Source organism: Argentina silus (genome assembly GCF_951799395.1).
Source record: "Argentina silus genome assembly, chromosome: 12".
NCBI lineage: Eukaryota > Metazoa > Chordata > Actinopteri > Argentiniformes > Argentinidae > Argentina > Argentina silus.
In genome coordinates, this window is record NC_139666.1 from 5,382,141 (window position 1) to 5,407,456 (window position 25,316).

General features: G+C 41.0%; 1 protein-coding gene across 1 annotated transcript in view; it reads left to right on the top strand.

Annotated features, from left to right (window-relative positions):
* ttn.2 (titin, tandem duplicate 2) overlaps window positions 1-25,316 on the top strand; it is a gene marked incomplete at its 5' end in the record, with an annotated part of 160,038 nt that overhangs the window by 14,839 nt on the left and 119,883 nt on the right. The window contains 23 exons of the mRNA XM_083682079.1: window positions 178-438; window positions 535-798; window positions 887-1,147; window positions 1,322-1,582; window positions 1,680-1,940; window positions 2,038-2,179; window positions 2,271-2,439; window positions 2,537-2,768; window positions 2,950-3,234; window positions 3,658-3,783; window positions 3,929-4,117; window positions 4,335-4,727; window positions 5,510-5,560; window positions 16,984-20,829; window positions 21,394-21,672; window positions 21,866-22,429; window positions 22,680-22,961; window positions 23,053-23,331; window positions 23,423-23,704; window positions 23,810-24,088; window positions 24,179-24,466; window positions 24,583-24,861; window positions 24,975-25,256. Of these exons, the coding sequence (XP_083538205.1) occupies window positions 178-438; window positions 535-798; window positions 887-1,147; window positions 1,322-1,582; window positions 1,680-1,940; window positions 2,038-2,179; window positions 2,271-2,439; window positions 2,537-2,768; window positions 2,950-3,234; window positions 3,658-3,783; window positions 3,929-4,117; window positions 4,335-4,727; window positions 5,510-5,560; window positions 16,984-20,829; window positions 21,394-21,672; window positions 21,866-22,429; window positions 22,680-22,961; window positions 23,053-23,331; window positions 23,423-23,704; window positions 23,810-24,088; window positions 24,179-24,466; window positions 24,583-24,861; window positions 24,975-25,256 (9,555 nt within the window). The remainder of the gene's footprint in view (window positions 1-177; window positions 439-534; window positions 799-886; window positions 1,148-1,321; window positions 1,583-1,679; window positions 1,941-2,037; window positions 2,180-2,270; window positions 2,440-2,536; window positions 2,769-2,949; window positions 3,235-3,657; window positions 3,784-3,928; window positions 4,118-4,334; window positions 4,728-5,509; window positions 5,561-16,983; window positions 20,830-21,393; window positions 21,673-21,865; window positions 22,430-22,679; window positions 22,962-23,052; window positions 23,332-23,422; window positions 23,705-23,809; window positions 24,089-24,178; window positions 24,467-24,582; window positions 24,862-24,974; window positions 25,257-25,316) is intronic.

Sequence of the window (25,316 nt, forward strand, 5' to 3'; positions counted from 1 at the left end):
CATTTTACGATTTGATAAACATTTCCATTGACTTTCATGACTCAAAGTTATCGGCTAAGTTAAAGTTGGTTCCTTATTTTCCTCATTTCGCATGTGAAGGATTACTATCTCCACTGTCCTTCAACCTTTCACATTTCTCCATGTTCATTTATATACATTGTGTTCTCATGTTACCAGGTGGAGCTATAAACAGACCCCTCCAGGACATGACAGTTGCTGAGTCTCAGACAGCTGAGTTGGAGTGTGAGGTGGCCAACCCAAGTGCTGAAGGCAAGTGGCTTAAGGATGGACAACCTGTGAACTTCAATGACAATGTCAGGAGTGAGGAACGTGGTGCAGTGAGACGTCTTGTTATTGTCATAACCAGACCCCAGGACATTGGTGAATACACTTACCAAGTTGCAAACTCAAAGACAACAGCCAACCTGAAAGTTGAAGGTAGGTTTTACCTTCTGAATGGATTTGTTACTTTTTTTCTGAATTGGTGTTATCATGTGAATGCTTGTGATTTAAAGCCAATGTTTATTTTCATAGCTGTGAAAATCAAGAAGACCCTGAGGAACCTAACTATCACTGAGACACAAGAAGCAGTGTTCAGTCTGGAGCTCACCCACAAGAATGTGAAGGGCTCACAATGGATTAAGAATGGTGTAGAGATCCGCTCTGGTGATAAATATGAAATCACAGTTGTTGGCTTTGTCCACACCCTGAAGATCAAGAACTGTTCCACACATGATGAGTCAGTTTATGGATTTAAACTTGGAAAGCTTTCTGCAAATGCCAGATTGAACGTTGAGTGTAAGTTGAGTGTATTACATCGTCATTCCATAACACCAAAAATACGAAATCATGTGCATTTATGACCTCTTCTTAATCTCTCTTTCAGCAATTAAAATTGTGAAGAAGCCTAAAGATGTGACATCACTGTTGGATGCCACTGCCTCTTTTGAGCTGAGCCTGTCCCATGACAACATCCCTGTGAAATGGATGTTCAATAATGTTGAGCTTAAGCCAAGTGAAAACTGCAAAATATTGTCTGAGAGAAAAGCACATAAGCTAATCATCCAGAATGTGAACACTCACAATGCTGGAGAGTATACTGCTGTAGTCGGACATCTGCAGTGCAGCTCATCTTTATATGTTGAAGGTACCGTATGTCTTGACAGCTAGAGCATTGTATGATAGTTGTATACAGTATATAATGGAGTAGCCTACATCAAGTCACATAATTACATGATTTAGTTATATCATTGTGTTCCATATTAATTTATTCATTACACCTTGGCCTTACTGACTACATATTTGAATATGATTTCTCCAGCCCTCCGTGTCACAAAACCCATGAAGAGTATTGAGATCCCAGAGACTCAGGTGGCCACCTTTGAATGTGAAGTGTCACATTTCAACATCCCATCCACCTGGCTGAAAAATGGAGTGGAGATTGAAATGAGTGACAAGTTCAGGATTGTAGTGCAGGGCAAACTTCACCAGCTCAAGATCATGAACACTAGCAGAGAAGATTCTGCGGAATACACCTTCATCTGTGGAAATGACAAAGTCTCTGCAACTCTGACCATTAGCCGTAAGTTCACTTTTTACTATTATTCAATTACACAATTGCAATCACAAAACATTTTTTTTTATGAAGATTTGCTGTAACACTTTCCTTTGTTTCTTAGCTATTTTGATCACCACCATGCTGAAAGACCTAAATGCTCAGGAACGAGACACCATCACATTTGAAGTGAATGTCAACTATGAGGGCATCACATACAAGTGGCTCAAGAATGGTGTTGAGATTCGGTCTACTGACAGATGTCAGAGTCGCAGCAAACAGCTAACCCACGCGCTTACCATCCGAAATGTTCATTTTGGTGATGGTGGAGAGTACAAGTTTGTGGCTGGTGCTGCAGCAACATCAGCTAACCTTTATGTTGAGGGTAAGTTACTCTTTTGATTTGAGGATGGATTTTTAGGAAGGTGCCAATACATTTTGAAATATTTTATTTATGTTTGTTCCCTGTTTTTGTGCTCTAGCTCGTGTGATTGAATTCACCAAGCATATCAAAGATATCAAGATAACAGAGAAGAAGAAGGCCATATTTGAATGTGAAGTTTCTGAGCCTAACGTCCAAGTGACATGGATGAAAGATGGACAGGAGCTAGAAAAGTCTGAAAGGTATTTCTAATTAGTTCATTTTTGCGTAATTAGAGACCCCTTTAAATACTACAGTCTAATGACCCTCTGATGTCTCTAAAACACCTTACAGATACAAAGTCTCCACAGAGAAGTTTCTGCATCGTTTGATGATCCAGACAGTTCGCATGTCTGATGCTGGAGAGTATTCTGTGGTCGCTGGTGCAAGCATGTCCAAGGCTCACCTCAGTGTGGAGGGACGTGATGTTCGGATCACAGAGCCAGTGGAGAAGGAAATGACGGTGAATATGAGGATTTACATGCTTCTTTAGAATACCACATACAGCAATGATTTATCTATTTGTATTTTGAATATTAAAATCGAAGCTTCATTTCTAGGTTGTTGAGAAACAAAGAACAACGTTTGAGTTTGAAGTTAATGAGGATGACATTGAAGGCCGTTGGCTTAAGAATGGCGTTGAGATCCAATTTGAAGTTGAAGACAGATTCAACTATGTTGCCATTAGAAAGCTCCATCGTCTGACAATTTCTGAGACCTTCAGAAGTGACTCTGCGGAATACACTTTCATAGCTGGGAGGAACAGAAGTGTTGTGACACTTCATGTCAACAGTAAGTGAAATTTAATGGTATTGTTGTTATGACAACTTTCAACTGGGTGATTACTTATGTTTTCTTGGTTACCTGAGGGGAACACAATCTAACATAGTAATGTTTAGCTACAGGTATACATCAAACAGCAGGTCAGGATGTTTTACTACATCCCTTCTCATCTTCCATTCTATTCATTTAGTCCCTGAGCCACCTCAGATCATCCGGCACATGCAACCTCAGTCTGTGGAGGCCGGCAAACCTGCTCGCTTCTCTGTGGAAGTGACAGGCGTCCCCCAGCCCCAAGTGTTCTGGTACAAGAACTCCCAGGCTCTCTCCGCTGGGTTCAAGTGCAAGTTAATGCGTGAAGGAAACGTACACACACTGCTTCTCATTGAGGTGTTCCCAGAGGATGCAGCTGTCTACAACTGTGAAGCCAAGAGTGACTGCGGTGTTGCCACCAGTTCAGCTGCACTGAATGTGGAAGGTAACAATTTGATTTGATCTCTTTTTATTTGTTATCAAAAAACTAGAGTGGAGATTCTCTTTTCTTATTTTAAAAAAAATAACTGTATTGAGACGGTGAGAATGGAGGAGGGAGACAGGCGAAGAGGGAGCCCAAAACGTAAAAGGGGGGATACTACACGTGTTGGAGGTTTTGCTTGGCCAGCACAGATTTGATCTAATCTTTTAATGATAATGCAACATGGATTGGATAATGGAAGACAGTTTTTAATAGTATATCATTTTTCAAAAGTGCACATGGTGAAGATTACATCCTGATTTGAGTTCTGATGATAAATGGTCAATTCTGTTGAATATGGTGAAATGTCTGACAGCTATTTAATTAATCAGGTTACTCAGTTATCAGGCTTAAAGGGGTTAAAATGACCTTGCTGTGTTTGTCTAGTTCCAGAGGTTGTTTCTCCTGATACTGGAGCTCCCCAGTCTCCTCCTGTGATTGTGTCACGCATCAGCAACACCTCAGCCACCGAGGGCGAGTCTGCTAGGTTCCAGTGCCGGGTTTCTGGAGAGGGTATGTTGCATATCACATTGTTGGGTGAAATTGGGATTGAAATGACAATTTCTTTATTGGTTTCCTGTGGATACTTGTACGGTTATTGGCATTTATCATCATAATTTTTTTTTTTTACAACAATTCTGTCCTTTCCATTCCACAGATATAAAGATAACTTGGTACTGTGGTGAAAAGGAGATCAAACAGTCCGAGTTCTTCAAGATGTCACAGTATGATGATAACTGCCAACTGGAGATAGCCAGAGTTTACCCTGAAGATGAGGGGGAGTACACTTGTGTAGCAAGAAACCCAGTAGGAATGGTCTCTTGCTCTGGAACTTTGACACTTGATGGTGAGTTTGTGAACCTTTCTGTACCGACATAGTTTCCTATTAAGTGAATTTGTGCATATATACACTTTGGCTGGCCACAGACACTTCAGACACTTTTAACATATTCATTCGGGACCAAAGACAACTGATTTACGTTTTACTATATGCTCCTTACTTCATATACACACATGTTTATATCTATAACATGCTAAAAATCATTAAACATGCTTCCTTTCAGGGCAAAAACAAACTGTGGATATTGCATCAAAATCTGAGAAGCATGTCTCAACCAGCTTGTCAAGTGTAAGCTTGTCAAGTGTAAAGAAAGAGCCTATTGGCCAGAGACCCACTTTTATTCATCCAATAGTGAGCTGCACAGTGTCACACGGGGAAGTAGCGAGGTTCCATGCTTGTGTGTCCGGCATGCCCAGGCCAGAGATAAGCTGGTTTCATAATCAGCAGCCAATAAAACCTACAAAAGATATTGTCTTTCATTTCGATGAGATGACAAACACTGCCACGCTAATCATAGTTGATGCTTTCTCTGAGCATGCCGGACAATACACTTGCAAAGCAACCAATTCCGCTGGAGAAGCGGTGTGCACAGCTACCCTTGCAGTAACTAAAGAAGGTAACTTATTATTTAGCTATTAATTAGCTTGTTGTCACGCCTTATTCATCTTTTAATCTTCACACATTTCCTCTTTCAACCCAACCCTTTACATAGAATCAACATACACCTTTTCCGTATTTTCTTATACTAACCTCACAATAAGAAAAAAAGACTATAGCACGTATGTATACACCGAATGTACAGTGTTCAGCTTTAATAGAACACCCCCTCTTGTCATTCTCCTCCCTCTGTCACTCCCTGCCTTACTTGGTTGTGAAATCACATTCAGGGATTGCTGTATGCCATCTCCATACCTCGGCTTGAGTGAAACTGTCATGCCATAAACTTTAGCAATTGTTATATTTGTGATATTTGTTTCCATAACATTGTATCATCACAGTGAAATATAATAATAATAATAATATTTCACATTAGGTTGCTCTTATACAGTACCTGTGAAGTAATGCTATATATACTCCAGTTACAACATTGTATGCGCATGTTGTACTGTACTGTACAATACTGTAGTAACTGCTTTGTATATTGCATAGTAATGGAGTTGAGTATTTTTGTTATTAGATGAATGATAAATGTTTTTTATGTGACGTCTGGGAAGCAGCATATGGGATTTAAGTCTGGTGGTCACATCCAGATTTGATGGGCAGTTTTGAGTCCTGAGAATAGAAGGCTTTCACAAACAGAGAGGCCGAGATGAAGCCGTCATAGAGGAGCATAGTTACCCATAATTATCTTACAAAACGTGCCTTGGCTGACAGCAACTATCCTCATTTCCTTTACAGTAACACATGTGAGAGAGGTGATTGAAGCCAGAATTGAGGAAGAAGTCAAAGGTAAGATTAATCAATATTTAATTAATTACATATATCAAGCCTTCAGTTGATTGACATGTATCCCAGCATATTGTTGTTACTTCTGAATTTTTACGCTGCATGCAAGCAATACAAATGTTTTGATGTTTTTAAAAATGTGAAATGTATGTGTTTGTCAGTATTGACTGTTATGTCCTCATATAAAGCAAGCAAGCACTGATTAAAATGCTTGTTGTTAGACGTCTTTAAAAAGTGAGGTTTGCATCTATCAGTCTTATCTGAACGCATGAAGGTTCTTCCTGGATTGTTTCCCAAAAAGGTACAGGATGTGTATCTTTTAAAGGTTCCAGACCACAGGAAATTGTTCTTTAAAAGATATGGAAATAGCCACATCTTTTAATTGCTTCTTATGTTTCTTGCATCTGGAACTCCTTCCTCGTGCAAATATTTCCTAGACTGGCTTGCAGATAGTGGTATGTGATTAATGTTGTTTGCTTTTTAAATAACATGATTACACCTGTAAACTATATTAGTTCGAATAAACGCCTTCTCATACAATTCTAGAGCGACTTTTACAAGTTTGATTTATATGTATCATTGGAGACCCATGTTTCTCATCAATGTCTGAATAATTTACCCCCAATCAAAGGATTAGAAAGGGCGTTTATTCATCTTTCTGCAAGTCAGGTAAGGAATATTTTAGCATACACATACATTAAGTCAACTAAAAGCAGATCAGCTTATTTTGGAAACATTTATGCTTTTTAAGAAATTTATGTTTTGAAGAAATGTCCACAGAAGAAGGAACAAAACATCCAGCAATTTTCGTGTCACAATCTTTAAAAAAGAATCAAGTCTTGCGTTTATTCGAACAAATATGGTGAGTGAAATTGTTTTTTTTATGGCTTTGTGACTTGCTGCATGTATTTAATATTTCCATTAATATTCATTTCAAATATTGGTATTTTTCTTTTTTTTTATCGAAAGGGAATTTTTTTAATTGAATAGTTATTTCCTTTCTTTTTCAGAGTTGTTTTATAATGAAGGAACTGGGTACATGGACAATAGAAGACATCTCCGTGGGGCTTTTTCAGACACAGAAGACTGTTTGGATCATGGTCTAATTTCAGCCAACAGATGTTCCAGCAGAACATCGTCTATCAGTTCGTGGACTGAAAACATTAAGCCATCTTTTACGAAAAAGCTTAAGTTCCAGTCTGTTTTAGAGGGGGATCCAGCTGCTTTGAAATGCAAATTGGTAGCTTGCCCACCTCCGACTATATTATGGTTTCATAACAATAGACCAATCCAGAAAGAACATCGTCGTAAAATATGCACAGAGAGTAAGATGCATATGCACACATCAAGTTTAATAATTGATAGTATAAAGGACAAAGACTCTGGCAGTTACAAAGTAATGGCTATTAATCCAGAGGGATCTGCAGAATCCACAGCATCACTTCTGGTTTCACTAAGAGAGGAACAAGATGCCAATTATTTGAGCTTTGTGAGGCGGTCAAAGAAAACGCATGAAAGCATAGACTCAATGGTTGAGCAAAGACGAGACAGAAAGTTCAGGGTAGACCTGAGATGTGTTGGATCCCCATTTGATAAAATGTCACAAGTACAAAAGGGGAGATCCAGATCTAAGAGCACACTGGTGCGCACTGTGTATTTCAGAACCTCGTCACCATCAAAGGTGCCAGAGAGTCAAACTCTTGAAACAGCATCTGAGCGTGCTCGCTCTCCACCTCCCATGTTTGACAGGTCTGAAAGGTTTAATGACAGGTTAAGTGATATTTACTGTGACAGATACACTGGTCGTGACAGATTTAGTGACCGATTTAGTGACAGGTGCAGTGATAGATACAGTGACAGATTCAGTGACACAGAGAGTCTTCATGGGGAGGTAAAAGCCAAGCTCAGCATGTTACAAAAAGCGGTCAAACGAAAAAAGAGGTTGTCTATCTCCACAATGTCATCATCTGAGTTTGATTTAGAATCAGTCGCAAGTGAATCCAGCTATGCAGATTATGTTGACCGATTACGGGTCAAGCCTGCCTCCTTACCTGAGCTGCAGCATGCTGCTCGGCCCTTTGATCATGGAGAAATTAGAAATGGTAAAGGCTCTTCAGAGTTTCAAGGTAGATTTGATAGTATTACTGGACTTGCTACTCACAGTGCAGAAACGGTGCAGCCACGTGTAAGGCATTCATTTGAACCTCAGTCTCGAACTAGGGCCATTAAAATGATGAAAGGTGAGCTAACGGAGAAAGCAAAAGAAGAGGAAAAATCTATGGAACCACATAAGGGTGTAAAGGTCATGACTCTGGAGGAACCCAATAATGTAGTTGGATTCAAACATAACAGGGCTGAGGACTTAGGAAGTCAAACTGAGTTGTCTGGAAAGAAGACTAAGTTAGAGGAGACCTCTGAATTAGTTTGTATTGAAACAAGAGAATCTGTACGAATAGCTGCTAAAGAGGACTCTTCAGTTGACGAAGCTCCGAGACCCAAGCCAATCAAATCAGCCAAGGAAACGTTTCTGAGCGAGAGTGTTAAACAAGAGGATACTGTGACACGTTCAGAGGAACAAACTGAACAAAAGCCTGTCTCTGTAGAACCACTCTATGAGAAGAGCCTGGACGCTGAACGTATGGAGTGTGAGGACAAACTTCTAGCCTTGCGCATTAGAAAATGGCAGAAAGGAATGCAGATGGAGCAAGATGAAGAGTTTGAACTTGAACCTGATCTAACAAAGGGAGAGGAAACACAGTATATGCAATCTGAAGGGCATATTCACGTTAAAGAGGTAGAGAAAAAAACAGCAGAAGAGATGGCAACGTCATCATCCCAAAAATCACCTCGATCCAACACCAAAGAGAGGCATGTCAGTGAGAAAACACAAGAGGAAAATGAGCTTCACTTATCTCGGGAAAATATCTATGAATTGAAGAGTGAAAGTGAACAATTTGTGAGTGAAGAAGAGGCCCTGGCACATCGAATCATGAAATGGCAACAAGAGGTTTTGACTGAGCAGGAGGAAGCTGTAGATCCGGAGTCTGACTGGGTTGGTGCCGAATATTCATCTTATCAGGGTAGAAAAACGGACAAATCAAAGATGGGTGCAGAAGGGGCTACTCTTAAATCAACAGCACACCCAGAAGCAGAGTCAACAAAAAAAAGGAAGTCTTCACCAGAGAAGACAGCAAAGGAAAGGTTCTCGGGTAAGGATATTGCCCATGACTACAAAGATGAAAGTTTCCAGTGGCACTCTCACCAACAAATAGTTTCTGAGGGGCGGGAAACGAGGCTGCAGACCGACAGTGAGTATTTTGTGAATGAAGAGGAAGCTTTGGCTCAACGCATCTTAATATGGCAGAAAGATGTTCTCACTGAACAAGAAGAAGCTATTGAATTAGAGTCCAATTGGGCTGTGGCTGATCCTTCACAAAACCCACATAGGAAAACTGATGCCAGCATGCCACAGGATGTTAGTGTACCTCATGGTGCTAGGGCACCTCATGATGTCAGTGTATCTCATGATGTAAGTGTACCTCATGGTGCTAGGGCACCTCATGATGTCAGTGTGTCTCATGGTACTAGGGCACCTCATGATGTCAGAGTACCTCATGATGCTAGGGCACCTCATGATGTCAGTGTACCTTATGATGCTAGGGCACCTCATGATGTAAGTGTACCTCATGGTGCTAGGGCACCTCATGATGTCAGTGTACCTCATGGTGCTAGGGCACCTTATGATGTCAGTGTGTCTCATGGTGCTAGGGCACCTCATGATGTCAGAGTACCTCATGATGTCAGTGTACCTCATGGTGCTAGGGCACCTCATGATGTCAGAGTGTCTCATGGTGCTAGGGCACCTCATGATGTCAGAGTACCTCATGATGCTAGGGCACCTCATGATGTAAGTGTACCTCATGGTGCTAGTGTATCTCATGGTACGCGGCCACCTCATGATGTCAGTGAGTCTCATGTACCTCATGGTGCTAGGGCACCTTATGATGTCAGTGTACCTTATGATGCCAGCATATCTCATGGTGCTAGTGTATCTCATGATGTCAGTGTGTCTCATGGTGCTAGGGCACCTCATGATGTCAGTGTGTCTCATGTACCTCATGGTGCTAGGGCACCTTATGATGTCAGTGTACCTCATGGTGCTAGGGCACCTTATGATGTCAGTGTACCTTATGATGCTAGGGCACCTCATGATGTCAGTGTTCCTTATGATGCTAGGGCACCTCATGATGTCAGTGTATCTCATGGTGCTAGGGCACCTTATGATGTCAGTGTACCTTATGATGCCAGCATATCTCATGGTGCTAGGGCACCTTATGATGCCAGCATATCTCATGGTGCTAGGGTACGTTATGATGTCAGTGTACCTCATGATGCAAGAACACCTCATGATGTCAGTGTACCTCATGATGATAGGGCAGTTCATGATGTCAGAGCACCTCAGCATGCCTCTGTACCTTATAATGCCAGCATATCTCATGGTGCTAGGGCACGTTATGATGTCAGTGTGTCTCATGTACCTCATGATGTCAGTGTACCTCATGATGCTAGGGCACATCAGCATGCCTCTGTAACTTATGATGGCAGCATATCTCATGATGTCAGTGTATCTCATGGTGCGAGGCCACGTCATGATGTCAGTGTACCTCATGATGCTAGGGCACCTTATGATGTTAGTGTACCTCATGATGCTAGGGCACCTTATGATGTTAGTGTACCTCATGATGCTAGGGCACCTCATGATGTCAGAGCACCTCAGGATGCCACTGTACCTCATGATGCCAGTATATCTCATGGTGCTAGGGCACCTTATGATGTTAGTGTATCTCATGATGCTAGGGCACCTCATGATGTCAGTGTGTCTCATGTACCTCATGATTCGAGAGCACCTCATGATGCGAGAGCACCTCATGATGTCAGTGTATCACATGATGCAAGAGCACCTTATGATGTCAGAGCACCTCACCTTGACACTGTGCCTTATGGAGCCCATGCACCTTATGATTACACTGTACCTTATGATGCCAGTGAACAGTCTGATGCTAGGGCACCTTATGATGTAAACAGGGAGGCTTATGCCAGTGTACCTAATGAAGGTTCCTCTTATGAACGTGCCTCTCCTCAAAGAGAGGAGTCTCGTAAAATGTCCTGTGAGTCCTCCCCTGTGAAAGAACATTTAAGTCATCAAGGCTCTCAGGAAGCTGTAGTGAAAAGTAAGACAAAGGGTGATTTTTCAATCCTCAAGGATCAAAGTAGCAGTCAGCGGCTCCAAGCAGAACTAAGCAAGGAAGGATCCATCAGAAAGGTATCTGACTTGAGTGGACAGGATGAAAAACACCTAGTAACTGTAAAAGCAGTAGATAGGAGAACAGGATCAAAAGAAATACAATTAAAAGATGGCAAACAATCAATTGTGAGTTCAAAAGAAGATCTTCCCCAAATGGAGGTGCCTCAGAACGTAAAAGAAGGATCCCTACCAATCTTTGTGAAAAAAATGTTATCCATGAAAGTAAAGATAGGTGAGATGACTGAATTCAAATGCCTTTTCCAAGGAGACCCTCATCCAACTGTCAGTTGGTTCAAAGATCACCAACCTATCGCTCATCATGCAGATTATGATATTCTTATCAAGTCTAATGAATCCAAGCTAACTATTTACTATCCCACCATGGACCATGTGGGGACATTTGATTGTGTTATAACCAATAAATATGGAAAATCAACCTGCTCAGGCACACTGGAAGTAACTGAGAGTGAGCAATTGAGTAAATCTCAAGCGACCTCACAGGAAGTGATAGTCACAGAGGAGTTAGAAATGAGTGATGATCATCTCGAAAAATTGATTGAGGAAGAACTTGAATCATACTTGGATGTAGGAACCAATGGGAAGTCCACATTGCAAGTGCCTCAGGCTGTGTTGCACAGACTGCGTACATCTGACTCATCTATTAACTCTTCACCTGTGGAGATCAGGATCACTGCTCCAACACCCGTCCCAGAGATGATGGAGGAAACCAGAGACACATTGGAACCTATTGACAAAGCCTCAGAGACATCAACTGATGACAGCAGCTCTCAGTCTATGAAACACAAATTCACTTTCTCCTTTGATGTTGCGGCTCAGGCCCCTCAGGTAGTCAGTGAGTTGGAGAACATCAGTTGTTCAGAAGGCCAGACAGCCCTGCTTGAATGCCTCGCCACAGGTGAACCCGCTCCCAATGTCAAATGGTACCATGATGATTCATGCTTAAATATCACCAAGGGAAAGTATAGATTTGAGGAGCATGACAAAATGTACAGATTATACATCGACAACTTCACATATGCTGATGCTGGGATATATACATTTACTGCCAGTAACACAATGGGAAAGGTAGAAAGCATTTCTGATGTGTCCTTTCAACTTCCAATGCCTATTAGATTTTCAGAGGATGACATGGTAGGAGATAGTGAACAACAATACATACCATCCAGCACTTTTGGAGATTTGACACAGTCTCCTCTTTGTGATACTGTCGATATTACTGATGTTACATCCATGAAAACGTTGGGTACATTTGCAGGTTCCCACATCCCACAGAATTGTCCAAAAGTATCAAAATCAAGAGAAGCACCCACCATAAGTGGTTGTGGTCTGCAGTCATCAGCTGCAGTAGTCAAAGTGTCAGAAATAAAGCAAGCTTTTGAGGCACCAGCATCACCAGTCACCTCTTCTCCCGATGAATTGAAACAGTCTGCAGAGTCATATTTCCCTGAGGAGGATATCCCAGAGTTTGCAATCCATCCTGATCAGTATGAACAGCCATTGGCTAAAGAAATTGTTAGGAAACCTCCACTGCAGCCCACACAAGACACTGTGTTAACAGAATGTAGTGACACACAGATTCCAACCAGAGTGAAGTCCATTTCTCCCAATCCTATCCCAAATACTGTCCAGAGTTTTTCTTCTCAGGAGGAAGTTGAATTTTCAGACACAGCTGTGGTGGAAGCTGCCAGAATTGAGACCCACAGTGATTTAAAACATTTTACTTCTCTCTCAAATGTAGAGGAGATGCAACAGTCACCCAAGCTGGTCAGACCAGAGGCAGTTATGGCAGCAAAGACTAGACAGTCACCAGAAAGTATGGAAACGGGTTCAGTAGATGATAGGATGAAAGAGGACAGTGGCCATACATTCATCAGGACAGGTAGCAGCTTCATTCCTCCTCAGAATGTCCCAATGGACAAGTCCTTAGCCAATGTTTCAGCATCAGTTAGCGAAGATGTGAAGCCAAAAAGAATATCTGAATCATGTACAGCTCCTGAAATACAGAGACCAGACACAATGTCCTCTCCTGTTAGCCATAATGTGAAAGATGTCAGTGAGGACATTTCTATATCTGAACCCTCGAGGAGTAGACCAGTTATCAGTGCTAGTGGGGCACTGAGTGAAATTGAAGAAGCAACAGAGGAAATCAGAGCGCAACCTCTGACTGAAAGTGATGTCCTTCAAAAACAGTCAAAAACAGTTAGTGTCAAGCCCAAAGCAGAAAGTGATCAAATGTTTGCTCTCACAAATTATCTTGCAGCACAAGATCCACAACAGAAACCAATTTCTAAACTTGATAGCACTGCTCAGGCAATGGCTGATGGCCATCTTGGTGCAGCTGGGGTGACTTCACTGGAGGTGGAGGAGGTGACGTTCAGTGCTGTTTATGATTACTACAACCCCCCAGCGGAATGGGCGAGACCTCTATCACCAGAGTCTGAGATGTCCATTGAGATGGGTAGCACGTTTAGTGATGATATAGCTGAAGTTGAGCGGTTCTATACCCCAGCTTCTTCTACTGAAATTTCACAGCTCCCAAAGTCTCCTGAATCCTTTCACACTCCTACTGAAACTCCTGGTGGTTTTATGACCCCTCCTGAATATCCATTTTCTCCTGTTGAGCCTAAGAGGCTATCAACAGATTCCAGTGAGAGATTCTTTTCTCCTGATAAGTTTTTGAGGTCGCCTGTTGACGAGGGTATTGAGACAACCCCGCCAGCATTTAGTTTGGACGAAGGAAGCTTCCTCACGGAGGGCTGTAGTTCTCTTGGCCTCGGTCCACTTCAAGAAAAGGTCCAGGGTATCCCTCCTGCTTTCCTTAAACCTCTCATTAAAAAGAGAGTTTTTGAAAATGACTCTCTATTATTTTATGCTGAGGTGTTTGGGTTGCCCTCTCCTGAGGTAAAATGGTTTAGAAACAAAACCCAACTGGTTGAAGATGAAAGGGTTAAAATGGAAAGAGACGGTGACAATATCACGCTTGAAATTCAGAACATTATAAAAGCTGATCAGGGGGAATATATTTGTGAGGCTGTGAATTATGTGGGAGAGGCTAAAAGTGTTGCGCTAGTTGTTGTTATATCTCAAGAGGCCAGGTATATGCCAGCACCACCAGCAGTGACCCACCAGCATGTGATAGAGTTTGATGTTGAGGATGATGACTCATCAAGGTCTCCCTCCCCACAAGAGATCTTACTAGAGGTGGAACTGGATGAAAATGAGGTGAAAGAGTTTGAGAGACAAGTGAAGATAATCACAATCCCAGAATACACTGCTGACAATAAAAGCATGATAATCTCACTCGATGTTCTTCCAAGTATGTACGAGGAGAGTGCAGTTGACTTCATCACTCAAGAAAGTGACGATTTAAAAATTGCTTTTGAGGTAACAGAAATGCCGCCACGCTTCATAAATCCTATCTGTGATTTGGAGACGCCTGAGAATACAACTGTAATGTTTGAGTGTTCTTTGATGGGGATTCCCTCCCCTATAGTGTCATGGTTTAAAGGTGACAGGAAGATCCCTCATGATAACAAGAAATATTTTAATTCATCTGATGGTGACAATCATTTCCTGAAAATTCGTAAAGTCAACACTCACGATAGTGGTGTCTACACCTGCAGAGCCATTAATGTTGTTGGAGAAACACTGTGTAGGGCATCTCTGCTGGTGTTGGATCCTAAAGCATTCTTAGGAAAGACAAGGGGAAGAGAGCTGACGGCAGTGTCTCTCGGCAGTGCTATAGTTCAGCCTCAGAAGTTTGACTTGGTTGTTGGGAACTCATCTTTTGATGGCGAGCAGGCATCAGAGATAGAACTGGAATTTGAATTTGAGCAGGAAGCCGATGAGTCACAAAAAGCAGTGAGACTCGTAGCCATGACTGACAACGAGATGAGTGAGCAAGGAGAAAAATATGTCAGCATCAACTTTGATGTGTTTGCAGAACCTGCAAAAGATGATAAGATCGAATTCAAAGGTAAATCATCAGAAACGTGTAGTTTTCAGTTTCAAGTGACTGAAACTCCTCCAAAATGCATTATTCCCCTGACAAACGTAACCGCAGCATTAGGAACGCCAGTCGTTCTCCAGTGTTTAGTCAGCGGTAAACCTCATCCCACTGCAGAGTGGTACAAAGATGGCGATCCAGTGAAAAACACCAGGTACATGATTCAAGAGAAGGCATCGGGGCATTTTAATCTGATTATAACAAATGTCAACCAAAGTGATGCTGGGGAGTTCAAGTGCATTATCCAAAACAAAGCTGGATATACTGAAACAACTGCTTTGTTGAAAGTATTCTAGTCTCAAAAGTGGATGTGGATGTGGATGTGAATTCAGAAGTCAATAAAGGATGTGTATGTTTGGAAGAGTGAAAATCATGTTGCCATTTCAAGAGTTTTTTCCAGCAAACTGCCTGCTGATTATAGTAGTGAGTTTCCAAAGTGATTGTTTTGGAATTTCAACCCTGATGTTCAGAAAGTGTGTTTTATTAATTACTATATGGTAAATATCAACAATATTATGTAACATTAGGCGAAGATCTATCAGCTTACAACAGGTTTACAACAAGATCACTTCACACATCAGTGGGTCATTATAAAAATATATTAATGTTTCATAATGACATAATCTACTGTCTATCTTGGCTCCAATTAATGTTTGCTTTTGCCTTTTTGTTTAAGAGGTTACTGTGTCGTGTGTACTGTTTGGTAACACTTTACAGTGAGGTCTTCTTCTGCTTGTCCAGTAACAACATTGCATTAGAGTACATAGTAATACAATTGCTTTGTACTGAGCAGTTTTTGTCGTTAGAGAACTGTAAAGAACGGCCACTATTTGAATTGCGTAACCAAAACCACTCAATCCGTTAATATGCAATTACAAAGCAAAATACAAGGTTTTCTTGTAATAGCATGTTGATGGAGTTACTAGTCCTAATTACTAATTACTAATTACTACACAGGCATAAGGGCAACTCACAACAAAGTGTTACGTTGTTTTATTTACTACTATTTGCACTGTAGCAGACATTAATCACACAAACCGTACAACAGGTGTATGAGTTTGCTACATTTACCACCGATTATTGCCAACATGGTAATCACTCCAAAACCAAAGAAATGCACAATGTTACAAATTGTGAAACTAATGAAAAATGTCCGATGTTTGTTGCCGTGATCAAACATATGGGAATGCATCTAGCAGTCCCTCTACACTGCCACCCTCATATTTCTCTAATTAATATTAGCAGTTTTAACTATACAATACTGGTATTATTAAAACTATCAAAAGAGACACCGCTTATTTACTACTATAAACTAAACTTTCACTGTACCATTTATCCATTGGCCATCTATCTCAATTATTACTAGCTCAATATATTGTTTTAGTTTGTCTCCTGTCATAGATCCAGTAACTTATTAATCCGTGATGGTTCAGAGTTGTTAGCATGATACATTATGTTACGATTACTTGGGTATTGGTTAGATAAAGAATATTCTTCTTTGTGAATTACTTTGTCTATTTATCATTTGATTCAGGATTTTGAGAACTATCTGGTGAACAATTAGAAAATTGAGTAAACATGAATTAAAAATTTGAAAATTCCATTTCAAAATGTAGGCTTGGGTGTGAAAGAAAAAAAGAGGATATATTAAATATATATACATTATGTGTTGTAAATATATGTATCATTGTAAGTTAAGGAGGCAGATGCATTCTGAATGGAGGCAGCTGTATTCTGCTGTATTCTGAATGAATACTGTATATTTAGTACATCATATATTACCCAATTGGTCAGCTCTCAATATTGACAATTCATAAAAGACTAATGCAATGTATTCATTTGGAGATTAGAATGATTGAAATTCATGATTTATTTGTACAGAAATCACTTCATTTTGTCTCTAACAGTGTTTATATGGTTATATAAATGTATAAATAAATAAGTTAATATACTGGAGTGTTCATTGTTTGTGTTATTTTGAAAGTAATCTTGCTAAGTTACCCTTTAATCGTTTGCAGCAGGAACTCAGTTGAATAGCATGAATCCATCTGTTACGGATATTCTTATCAATCTTACTCATTATTTTTTACACAGAATGTTCTAGCGTGACTGTGACGACTAAGGAAGAGAAACAAGAGTCCTACTACACTGGCGTCCAGTTACCTGAAAAAACAAAAACACTTGAACTCAAGCCAGAGTCTAAACGCTACTCTAGTACTTTAGAGAAGAAAAAAGAAAAGCCTGTTTTTGTGACCCAACTCTCACCAGCAGCTGTTACTGTTGGGGACATGGCTAGGTTTACTGTCACAGTATCTGGCTTTCCAAAGCCTAACGTCCAGTGGTTTCATAATGGCCGTGTTATAACGAGTTCATCGGTTTACAAATTGGTACAAGAAAAAGAGGAATACACATTAATAATCTCTCAGGTTAAAACAGAGTATGAGGGTGAGTATTCTTGTACAGCTAGTAATAGATTTGGCAAGACAACCTGTACTACTTCCCTGCAGGTGAGAAAGAGTGATTTGACTACGGCAGAGCAATGGGTTGAGAAAATGTTCAAAGTCACTGGACAACCACCTAGTTTCATGGTTCAAATTGAACCTGTGAGATGCACAGAGGGAGTGGAGGTTTACTTTAAGTATACGGTCACTGGTGATCCAATTCCTGATGTGCAGTGGTTTAGAGGTGCTTTTAAAATTCAGCCAAATCAGTATTGCATTATGGTGAACAACCCAGATGGATCTGGCTTCATTAACATGAAGGGCATCAAACAGGAAGACAGTGGCGTCTACACATGCAGGGCTTCCAACCCATATGGAGAGGCCTCATGTAGTGCTGAGCTAGTTGTGTTCAGAGAGTCTGTCTCTATATCTCGTCACCAGGAACAGCATATGGTAGTTCAAAAACAAAAAGGTTATAAAGTATCCACGACTGAACAAGCTACAGAGTCACGCTTGTACATGGTCAACCTTCCTGGAGAGGCCAGCACCAGCCTCCAGGCAGGACATCAGATGGTGTACACCATTGGTACTGAGGACAGACAGGTTGTTTCCAGTGAGCAGGTGGACACCCTCCGAGAGCTGGATATCTCTGCTGCTACCCTTCAAAGAGAGCAGGTCACGCACCAGGCTGCAGTGCTGCATTCTCATGAGGTAGAAGAGAGAGTGTCTGTGGCTCCCACCCATCCATCTAAAGTTTCAGCAGTTCCTACCAAACAGCTTCATATGGTTGCTTTTGTATCTGCTGTTCAAGAGCGGCAAGACCTCACAGAACAGCATTGTGACCGTATCCAAAGTCCAGAGGTCATAGAGCTTCAGTCTGCAGAAGAAAAGCAATCTAAATTAATGTCTGCCATTGCAGAGGAGATAACCACCTTTTCAAGTGTAAGCACAGACTCATTAAGAGACAGGATGGTAGATCAGATACAGCCAAAGTCTGAGCCTAAACATCTCATCAGTAGTCATCAAGTTGAAGCCCAACTATCAATTTTAAAAGAGGAGTCACATGACATTCCGAAGCCAAAACAGGAAAAAAGTTATAAAGTAAAAGAAGGTGTTAAAATACTGTATTCTGCTACGTCGACAAAGAAACAGCTGATTCCTGAGGGCCATACCTCGGAATTGTCCACAGCTGATTCAGCTATACAATCGGCAGTCACAAAAGAATTGTTCAAACCAGTTCTTGCGCCGGTTAGTGAGACTAAACAAACATTAGCAAAAGAGGATACATTTTCCATGCATAGACCGGAAAAGGAGATGGCTCTACTCCGCAAGGATGTCATTGTCAAATCAGCACTTACAACTGAGGAGAGGCAGGAGTTACAAGCTGAACACACACGACAACTGCAGAGTTTAGACAGTGCCATCACAGTGCAATCTCAAGTAGAAGGCAACCAGGTCATGCAGTTGCAGGTTATCACAGACCAGGATCTTCTACCATCTGAGGAGCGATTTACTTGTGAGAAACCAATTTCAGAACAAGCTAGTACTAGAAAAAGTCCTACTCTTTTACACACAGTGACCCAAGATGAACAGAGGTCTGTAATCTGTGAGGATACGTCTGAGTTTTCGGCTAAGACTAGCACAATTTCCATTCAGCCCCAAAAAGAGGGCCCGACCCTTTTACATCTTCAGTCAGTTCAGCCAGTAACTGCATTACCCAAAGAGGGTATACTTACCATTGAGAAGCCGGACCAACAGGTGGCAGCACAGAAACAGGAAAAGGCCAGAAGACATGCAGCAACTTCACAGGAGAGAAGGAAGCTTACTGCTGATTATCACAAAGATCTTGATGTGTCAGTGACAGGGGTTCAGTCAGATATTAGAACAGAACCAAGGCCTCTAAGCATTCTTCAGGTCACGTCAAAGCCCATGCAGCTTCCAAAAGAAAGTCCATTTACCAGTGACGTTAAACAGCAGCGCGCATTAATCCAAAAAGAAGAACGCTGGAATGTCATGCATGTAATGAGTGTGGCAGATAATCAAGTATTGCAGGAGGGACATACTGATAATTTGAAAGTTGTGGACAAATACACATGCCAAACCGGAATAGAGGCCAAAATACCAACTGAGCCTGTACAGATAGAGGGAAAGGAAGTCTCAACTGAGAGTAGTGCACCTCTACAGGCTGCAGAGCAGGACTTTGCAGTCCAAATACAGGAAGGACAGTCAGTTAGACAGTCAATACTGATGGATGAAAAGCATATCTTGACTGGTGAAAAGTCTCAGGAAATAACAAAATCAGAGTCAACCACTGTAAGCGTAATTACTCAGCCCAAGTTGTCTTTTGTGGCATCTGAGTCTGGAGAAAGTCGAACTCTTCCGAAGGAGCTTACATTTGTTATTCAGATTCCCAAACCAATGAGTTTAGATATCAGACATCAGTTAAAAAGTGCACTCCAGTCTGCTGTGGCGCGTGACCAGCCACTTTTACTGGCAGACGTTGTTGACAGATTAGAGGCTGTTGAGGTCCAGGAGGTGAAGGTATGTAGGGAACCCAAACGTGCAATGTTCACATACCTTATCACAACAACAGGTGCCCCCATGGAAATAACTCTCACTTTTGAAGGTGAATACCCTCAGACTGCTGATCTGAGGACTGAACTGCAGGCAGCTTTCCACTCAATTGTCTATCATGAGCAGCATGTTCTTACATCTGAGCAACCTGGCACAATGCAAATTGACAAACCCCAGAGATTACAGGTTAAAAGTGCACACTCCAAAGAGATGCTGTCGTCGGTGGTGGAGACTGTGCGAGTAGCAGAGAGTGCAGTGGATTTTGCATCGCCCAAATCTCAGTCTGCTGCACTAAAAACTGAGTCTAAAGCTCAACTTGAAACCTTAACAGCTGAGCAAGACGTTGTGGTGGTAGAGTCAAAAGCAGCCCAATTCACACAGTCCACAAGTTCTCAAATAGTGAAAATGACAACAGAGTCACATGTTGAGTTTGAACAGTCCATACTGGTAGCCAGACAGGAAGTCAGATCTGTGACAGTAAAAGGCTATGGGAGAGATGTTGGTGCTGGTGACATCACCACTGATATGCCCCTGACATCCATCCCAACTGAACAGTCTGTAGATGTCCTCATCCAAAAGGATCACAGGGAGGAGTTCTTCACAGAAGAAGTCACTAGATCTAAACCTCCAGAGCAGATCAAAGGTAACCCAGTCATTACATCTTTTCTGGAGGACATTGCCACAGAGGAGAATACCAAGGTTACATTATCTGTGACTGTAAGCTCTGTTAAAAAAGTAAACTGGCTTTTCAATGGACGATTGGTGAAATCTGGCAAAGAGTTCAAGTGTTCCAAAGACCATGACACATACACACTAGTAATCAACAAAGTTATCAAGGAGAAGCATCAAGGGGAATATATCTTTGAGGCTGAGAATGAAGCTGGCAAGACAACAACATCGTCAAGGCTCACAGTTGTCTCAAGAGGTTGGATGATGGGGATGTTTTACTGTTACTCATCACTGTACACAAAAACTAACTTAATCATTCATATTTTCAATTCATGTTTTCACTCTGCCTTTCCTTTAGTCAATATGAAATTGACCACATTTCAGCATGTTTTCATCTCACGCTCAAATCACCACCAATTCACTGGGGTATCTCTCAATCTCATTCCCATATCCACATGCTTGTTTCGTATGGTTTCCAAGTATTTTCACTGCCACTTTAGCATGTCTATGAAAATAGAACCTTGGTCACCCATGAAATATTACATCTCACCCATGGTCCATTCTCCACTGGGCACTGTTTTTTTTTTGTTGCATGCTTTTAGGGTCCAGTTTGTCGTGGTTTCATTCTTCAGTCTTCTTCCTCTTAACCTATCCCCCATTTCTTTCTACCATTTCTTCACAGTCACTCCTGGATTGCATCCCACCATAATTTTTGCATTCCATCATTTCTGTTCCAGCTCTGTGCATCCTTTTATATAATTGTCACATCGTTGTCTACTCAATTATTTACTTTTTTTTCTTTTCTTTGTGCACAATCTAGTGCCACCTGTCTTTAGGTACAAAATCAGTCCCCTGGAGATCAATGTTGGCAGCAATGCCAAGTTTGAATGTGAAGTTGAAGATGCACCAAATGTGACCTTCAAGTGGTTCAAGTCTGGCACTGAGATCAGACAGAGTGAGAAGTGCAGGATCATCAGTCATCATCAGACCTCCTTATTGGAGCTCCTGAACCCAACCAAAGCTGACAGCGCTGACTATTCGTGCAAAGCTTCCAACCAGCATGGCAGTGACAGCTGTTCTGCCTCCCTGACAGTGACTGGTAAGTGCCCAGTGCATATCTTATTCTGATTAATAAACTATTGTGTGTTCTTTTCATCAAGACTTAGTTATGTTAAGATGGCCAAGAATGTCAATGTGCTTGTGTAGCCTAAACAGTTGTACAGTATGTATGCTAGGTATTTATAATTTATATTCTTCATCTTTTTTTCTTATGTTTTACTCACTTTCTGTAGAGATGTATCCGCCAGTATTTATTACAAAACCTGATTCAATGACATTATATGTGGACAAACAGGCAAGATTCCAGTGTGTAGTTACTGGTTCTTCACCTATGGATGTTGTCTGGCACAAGGACAACATTGCCATTTCTTCCGGGATAAACTATGAAATATCATGTGACAAGAACAAATACTCCCTTCAAATTAAAAGTCTTCAGCTGAAAGATCAGGGTATTTACCTTTGCAAAGCATCAAACAGTGTTGGCACTGCTACATGCAGTACAGAATTGAGAGTTATCAACAAACCCAGTTTTGTAAAGACTTTTGAGTCAGTGTCGGCAGCTATTGGAAATCCACTTCGTCTTGAGTGTCAAGTGGATGAGGACACTGGAGTGATTATCACATGGATGAGAGATGGCAAAAAGATCCATCAAACAATGGATTGTAAAATCTCTTTTGAAGACAAGGTCGCCGTTCTTGATATTCAAAAGTCGCAACTGAAAGATTCAGGCAAATATGTCTGTACAGCTACAAATGATGCTGGAAGTGAAAGTTGTTCTGCTATGGTAACAGTGCAAGGTAAGGTTTACGTTGATTTTCTGCCTTTAATGCAGTTTATGTACACCGCTCTGCTTTCCAGAAATTAACTGCTTAGCATTACTGAAAAGCAAATCTGAGTTTTCAGTTATCTTTTGAACACTAACACTATGCAGCGACGTCATCTTACCTTCTTGTTTCTTACACTCTTCCCTTTTGATGGTAATGTAGCAGAGATGTTTTATTTGTTTGACATCAACTATGCTGTTTTGCAATACAATGCTTCTTTCAGAGCCCCCTACCTTTGTAAAGAAAATGGAGCCAAAGATTATGTGGAAGCAAGGCATATCTGCACGGTTACAGTGCACAGTCAAAGGATCACCTGAACTCCATGCCACCTGGTTTATGAATGACAAAGAGCTCAGTGAAGGAGAGAAATATAAAGTCACTTTCAAGGGTGGTCTTGCAACTTTGGAGATGAGCAATCTTCTTGTATCAGACAGTGGAAGCTACACATGCGAGGTGTCTAACGAAGCTGGCAGTGAGAGCTGTAGCACTCAGATATCTGTCAAAGGTTTGCCACCATTCTACCGAACAGTTAGTAATAGAAAGTCTTAGATTACAGACAGATGTATAATTTCATTTTAATGTATCTCTACTCTTAGAGCCGCCTTCAATCCGAAAAGAATTGCAAATGGTAGAAGCAGTGAAAGGAACTGCTGCCCTTCTTGAATGTGAAGTTACAGGAACAGCTCCATTTGAAGTTACCTGGCTCAAGAATAAGAAACCACTCACTGCAGACAAGAAGTACAAGATAGTCTCTCAGGATTCAATCGCTTGTTTGGAGATCCACTCATTTGAAAGTGCAGATGTTGGTGATTACCAGTGTGTTGTATCGAATGATGTGGGTAAAATCGCATCTAAGGCAGTAGCCAAACTGAAAGGTTAGTAGGTTAAACACTAGTTTAAAATTCATGTAAAATGTATACCGTTTTCTTAAGAACATTGTTGATTATTATTATATGTTTTGTATAGAACCACCATCATTTTCAAAGAGGATTGAGAACACTACAGCGATTTTGGGAAGTGCAGTGAAAATGCAATGTACGCTGAAAGGCTCAGCACCTATTACAGTGAAATGGATGTGGAACTCTGACATGTTGAGAGATGATGATCCAAATATCAAAATGGTGTTTGAGAACAACATTGCTACTCTGTCAATAGCCACTGTTGCCATTAGCCATGGTGGCAAGTACACCTGCCAAGCAGAGAATGAGGCCGGTCAACAGAAATGTGAAGCCACAGTAACTGTTCAAGGTCTGTTCAAGGTCTTATACAAAAAATACTCGTACAAGAACATATAGAATCTTACATTTAGACTCATGCAACCCCTTAAATCTAATTAATTTGGCTTTATCTCAGAACCTGCTAGAATCTTAGAGAAAGCAGCATCTATCAGTGTGACGGTTGGAGATTCAGCAACCTTGGAGTGCACCATTTCAGGAAGCCCCGATCTCAAAGTGAAATGGTTGAGAGATGGAAAGGAGATGACGGGGGGTCGAAAATATAAAATTACTCTTAAAGATAATGTTGCCATCTTAAAGATTCTTGCGGCAGAAAAAGGAGACACTTGTGAATATACAATGGAAGTGTCCAATCGTGTCGGAAAAGACCAATGCTCTTGTTCAGTCACAGTGCTAGGTTTGTTTTTCTTTTCAACTTATTTTAAGTTTATCTCCATAAAAATGAAATAATGCCTCATATGAAACATGTTTTCTTTTCAACAAACAGATCGGATAATACCACCTTCTTTCACAAAGTCTCTGAAAAGAGCTGATGGGACCATTGGTAGCAATATTTCAATGGAAAGTAGAGTATCTGGATCTCAGCCTATGACTATATCTTGGTTCAAAGATGAGAAAGAAATTATGTCTGGAGGGAAATATCAACCTGAATTCAAAGAAAGCTCAGCTGTATTGAGAATCACTCAGTTGGAGAAGGGTGATGCTGGAGTATACACATGCCGGGCAACAAATGCTGCCGGATTTAAAGAAACCAGTGGAACATTATATGTCAAAGGTTCAGAAAGCTTTCGTCTTCCCTTTGACCTTTGTCAAACTTCAATTTGCAGTATATATGATTTGCAGTATATGATGTTGAGATCTTTTATTATTTTCTTCTTAACACATTTTTAGAACCTCCAGTCTTCACATTGAAACCTGACTCCCAAGATGTCATACCAGGATCTACTGTTATCCTGAAGTCTGCTTTCACGGGGACAGCTCCTCTTGCTGTTAAGTGGTTCAGAGAAGACAAAGAGATAACCACTGGAGGCACATGTTTTATCAAGAAAGATGCCTCTTCAAGTTTCTTGGAGCTTCACTCTGTGAAACCCACTGACTCTGCTAACTACAGTTGCCAAGTGGCCAACGATGCTGGGAAGGTGGCATGCACAACAGTCGTGTTTGTGAAAGGTGCCTTTTCATACTATGCTACATCCTCCCCTCAAAATGTATTTGGTGTTTTTCTTGTATTCTGTTAATGCTTGTTACTTACTCTGATAATCATGATCAAACTCTTCTTTTAGAACCTCCAATGTTTGTGATGAAGCTTGAGTCTACAAAACTAGTAACCCATGGCAGTGCCGTAATGTTGGAGTGTAAAGCAACTGGCACCCCCGTGATCAGTTTTAAGTGGTTCAAGAACGAGATAGAGATAAAACCAAATGATAAATACAAAATGACCTTATCCAACCTAGTGGCCTCACTGGAGATTGTCAACAGCACTGTTAATGATAGTGGAGATTACGTTTGTGTGACGTCAAGTGACGCTGGTAGTGACCGATGCAGCAGCACAGTTACTGTAAAAGGTATGTTCAATGTTCTTCTTAATTAGGTTTATATATGCTAAAGTTGACAACTTGGACTGT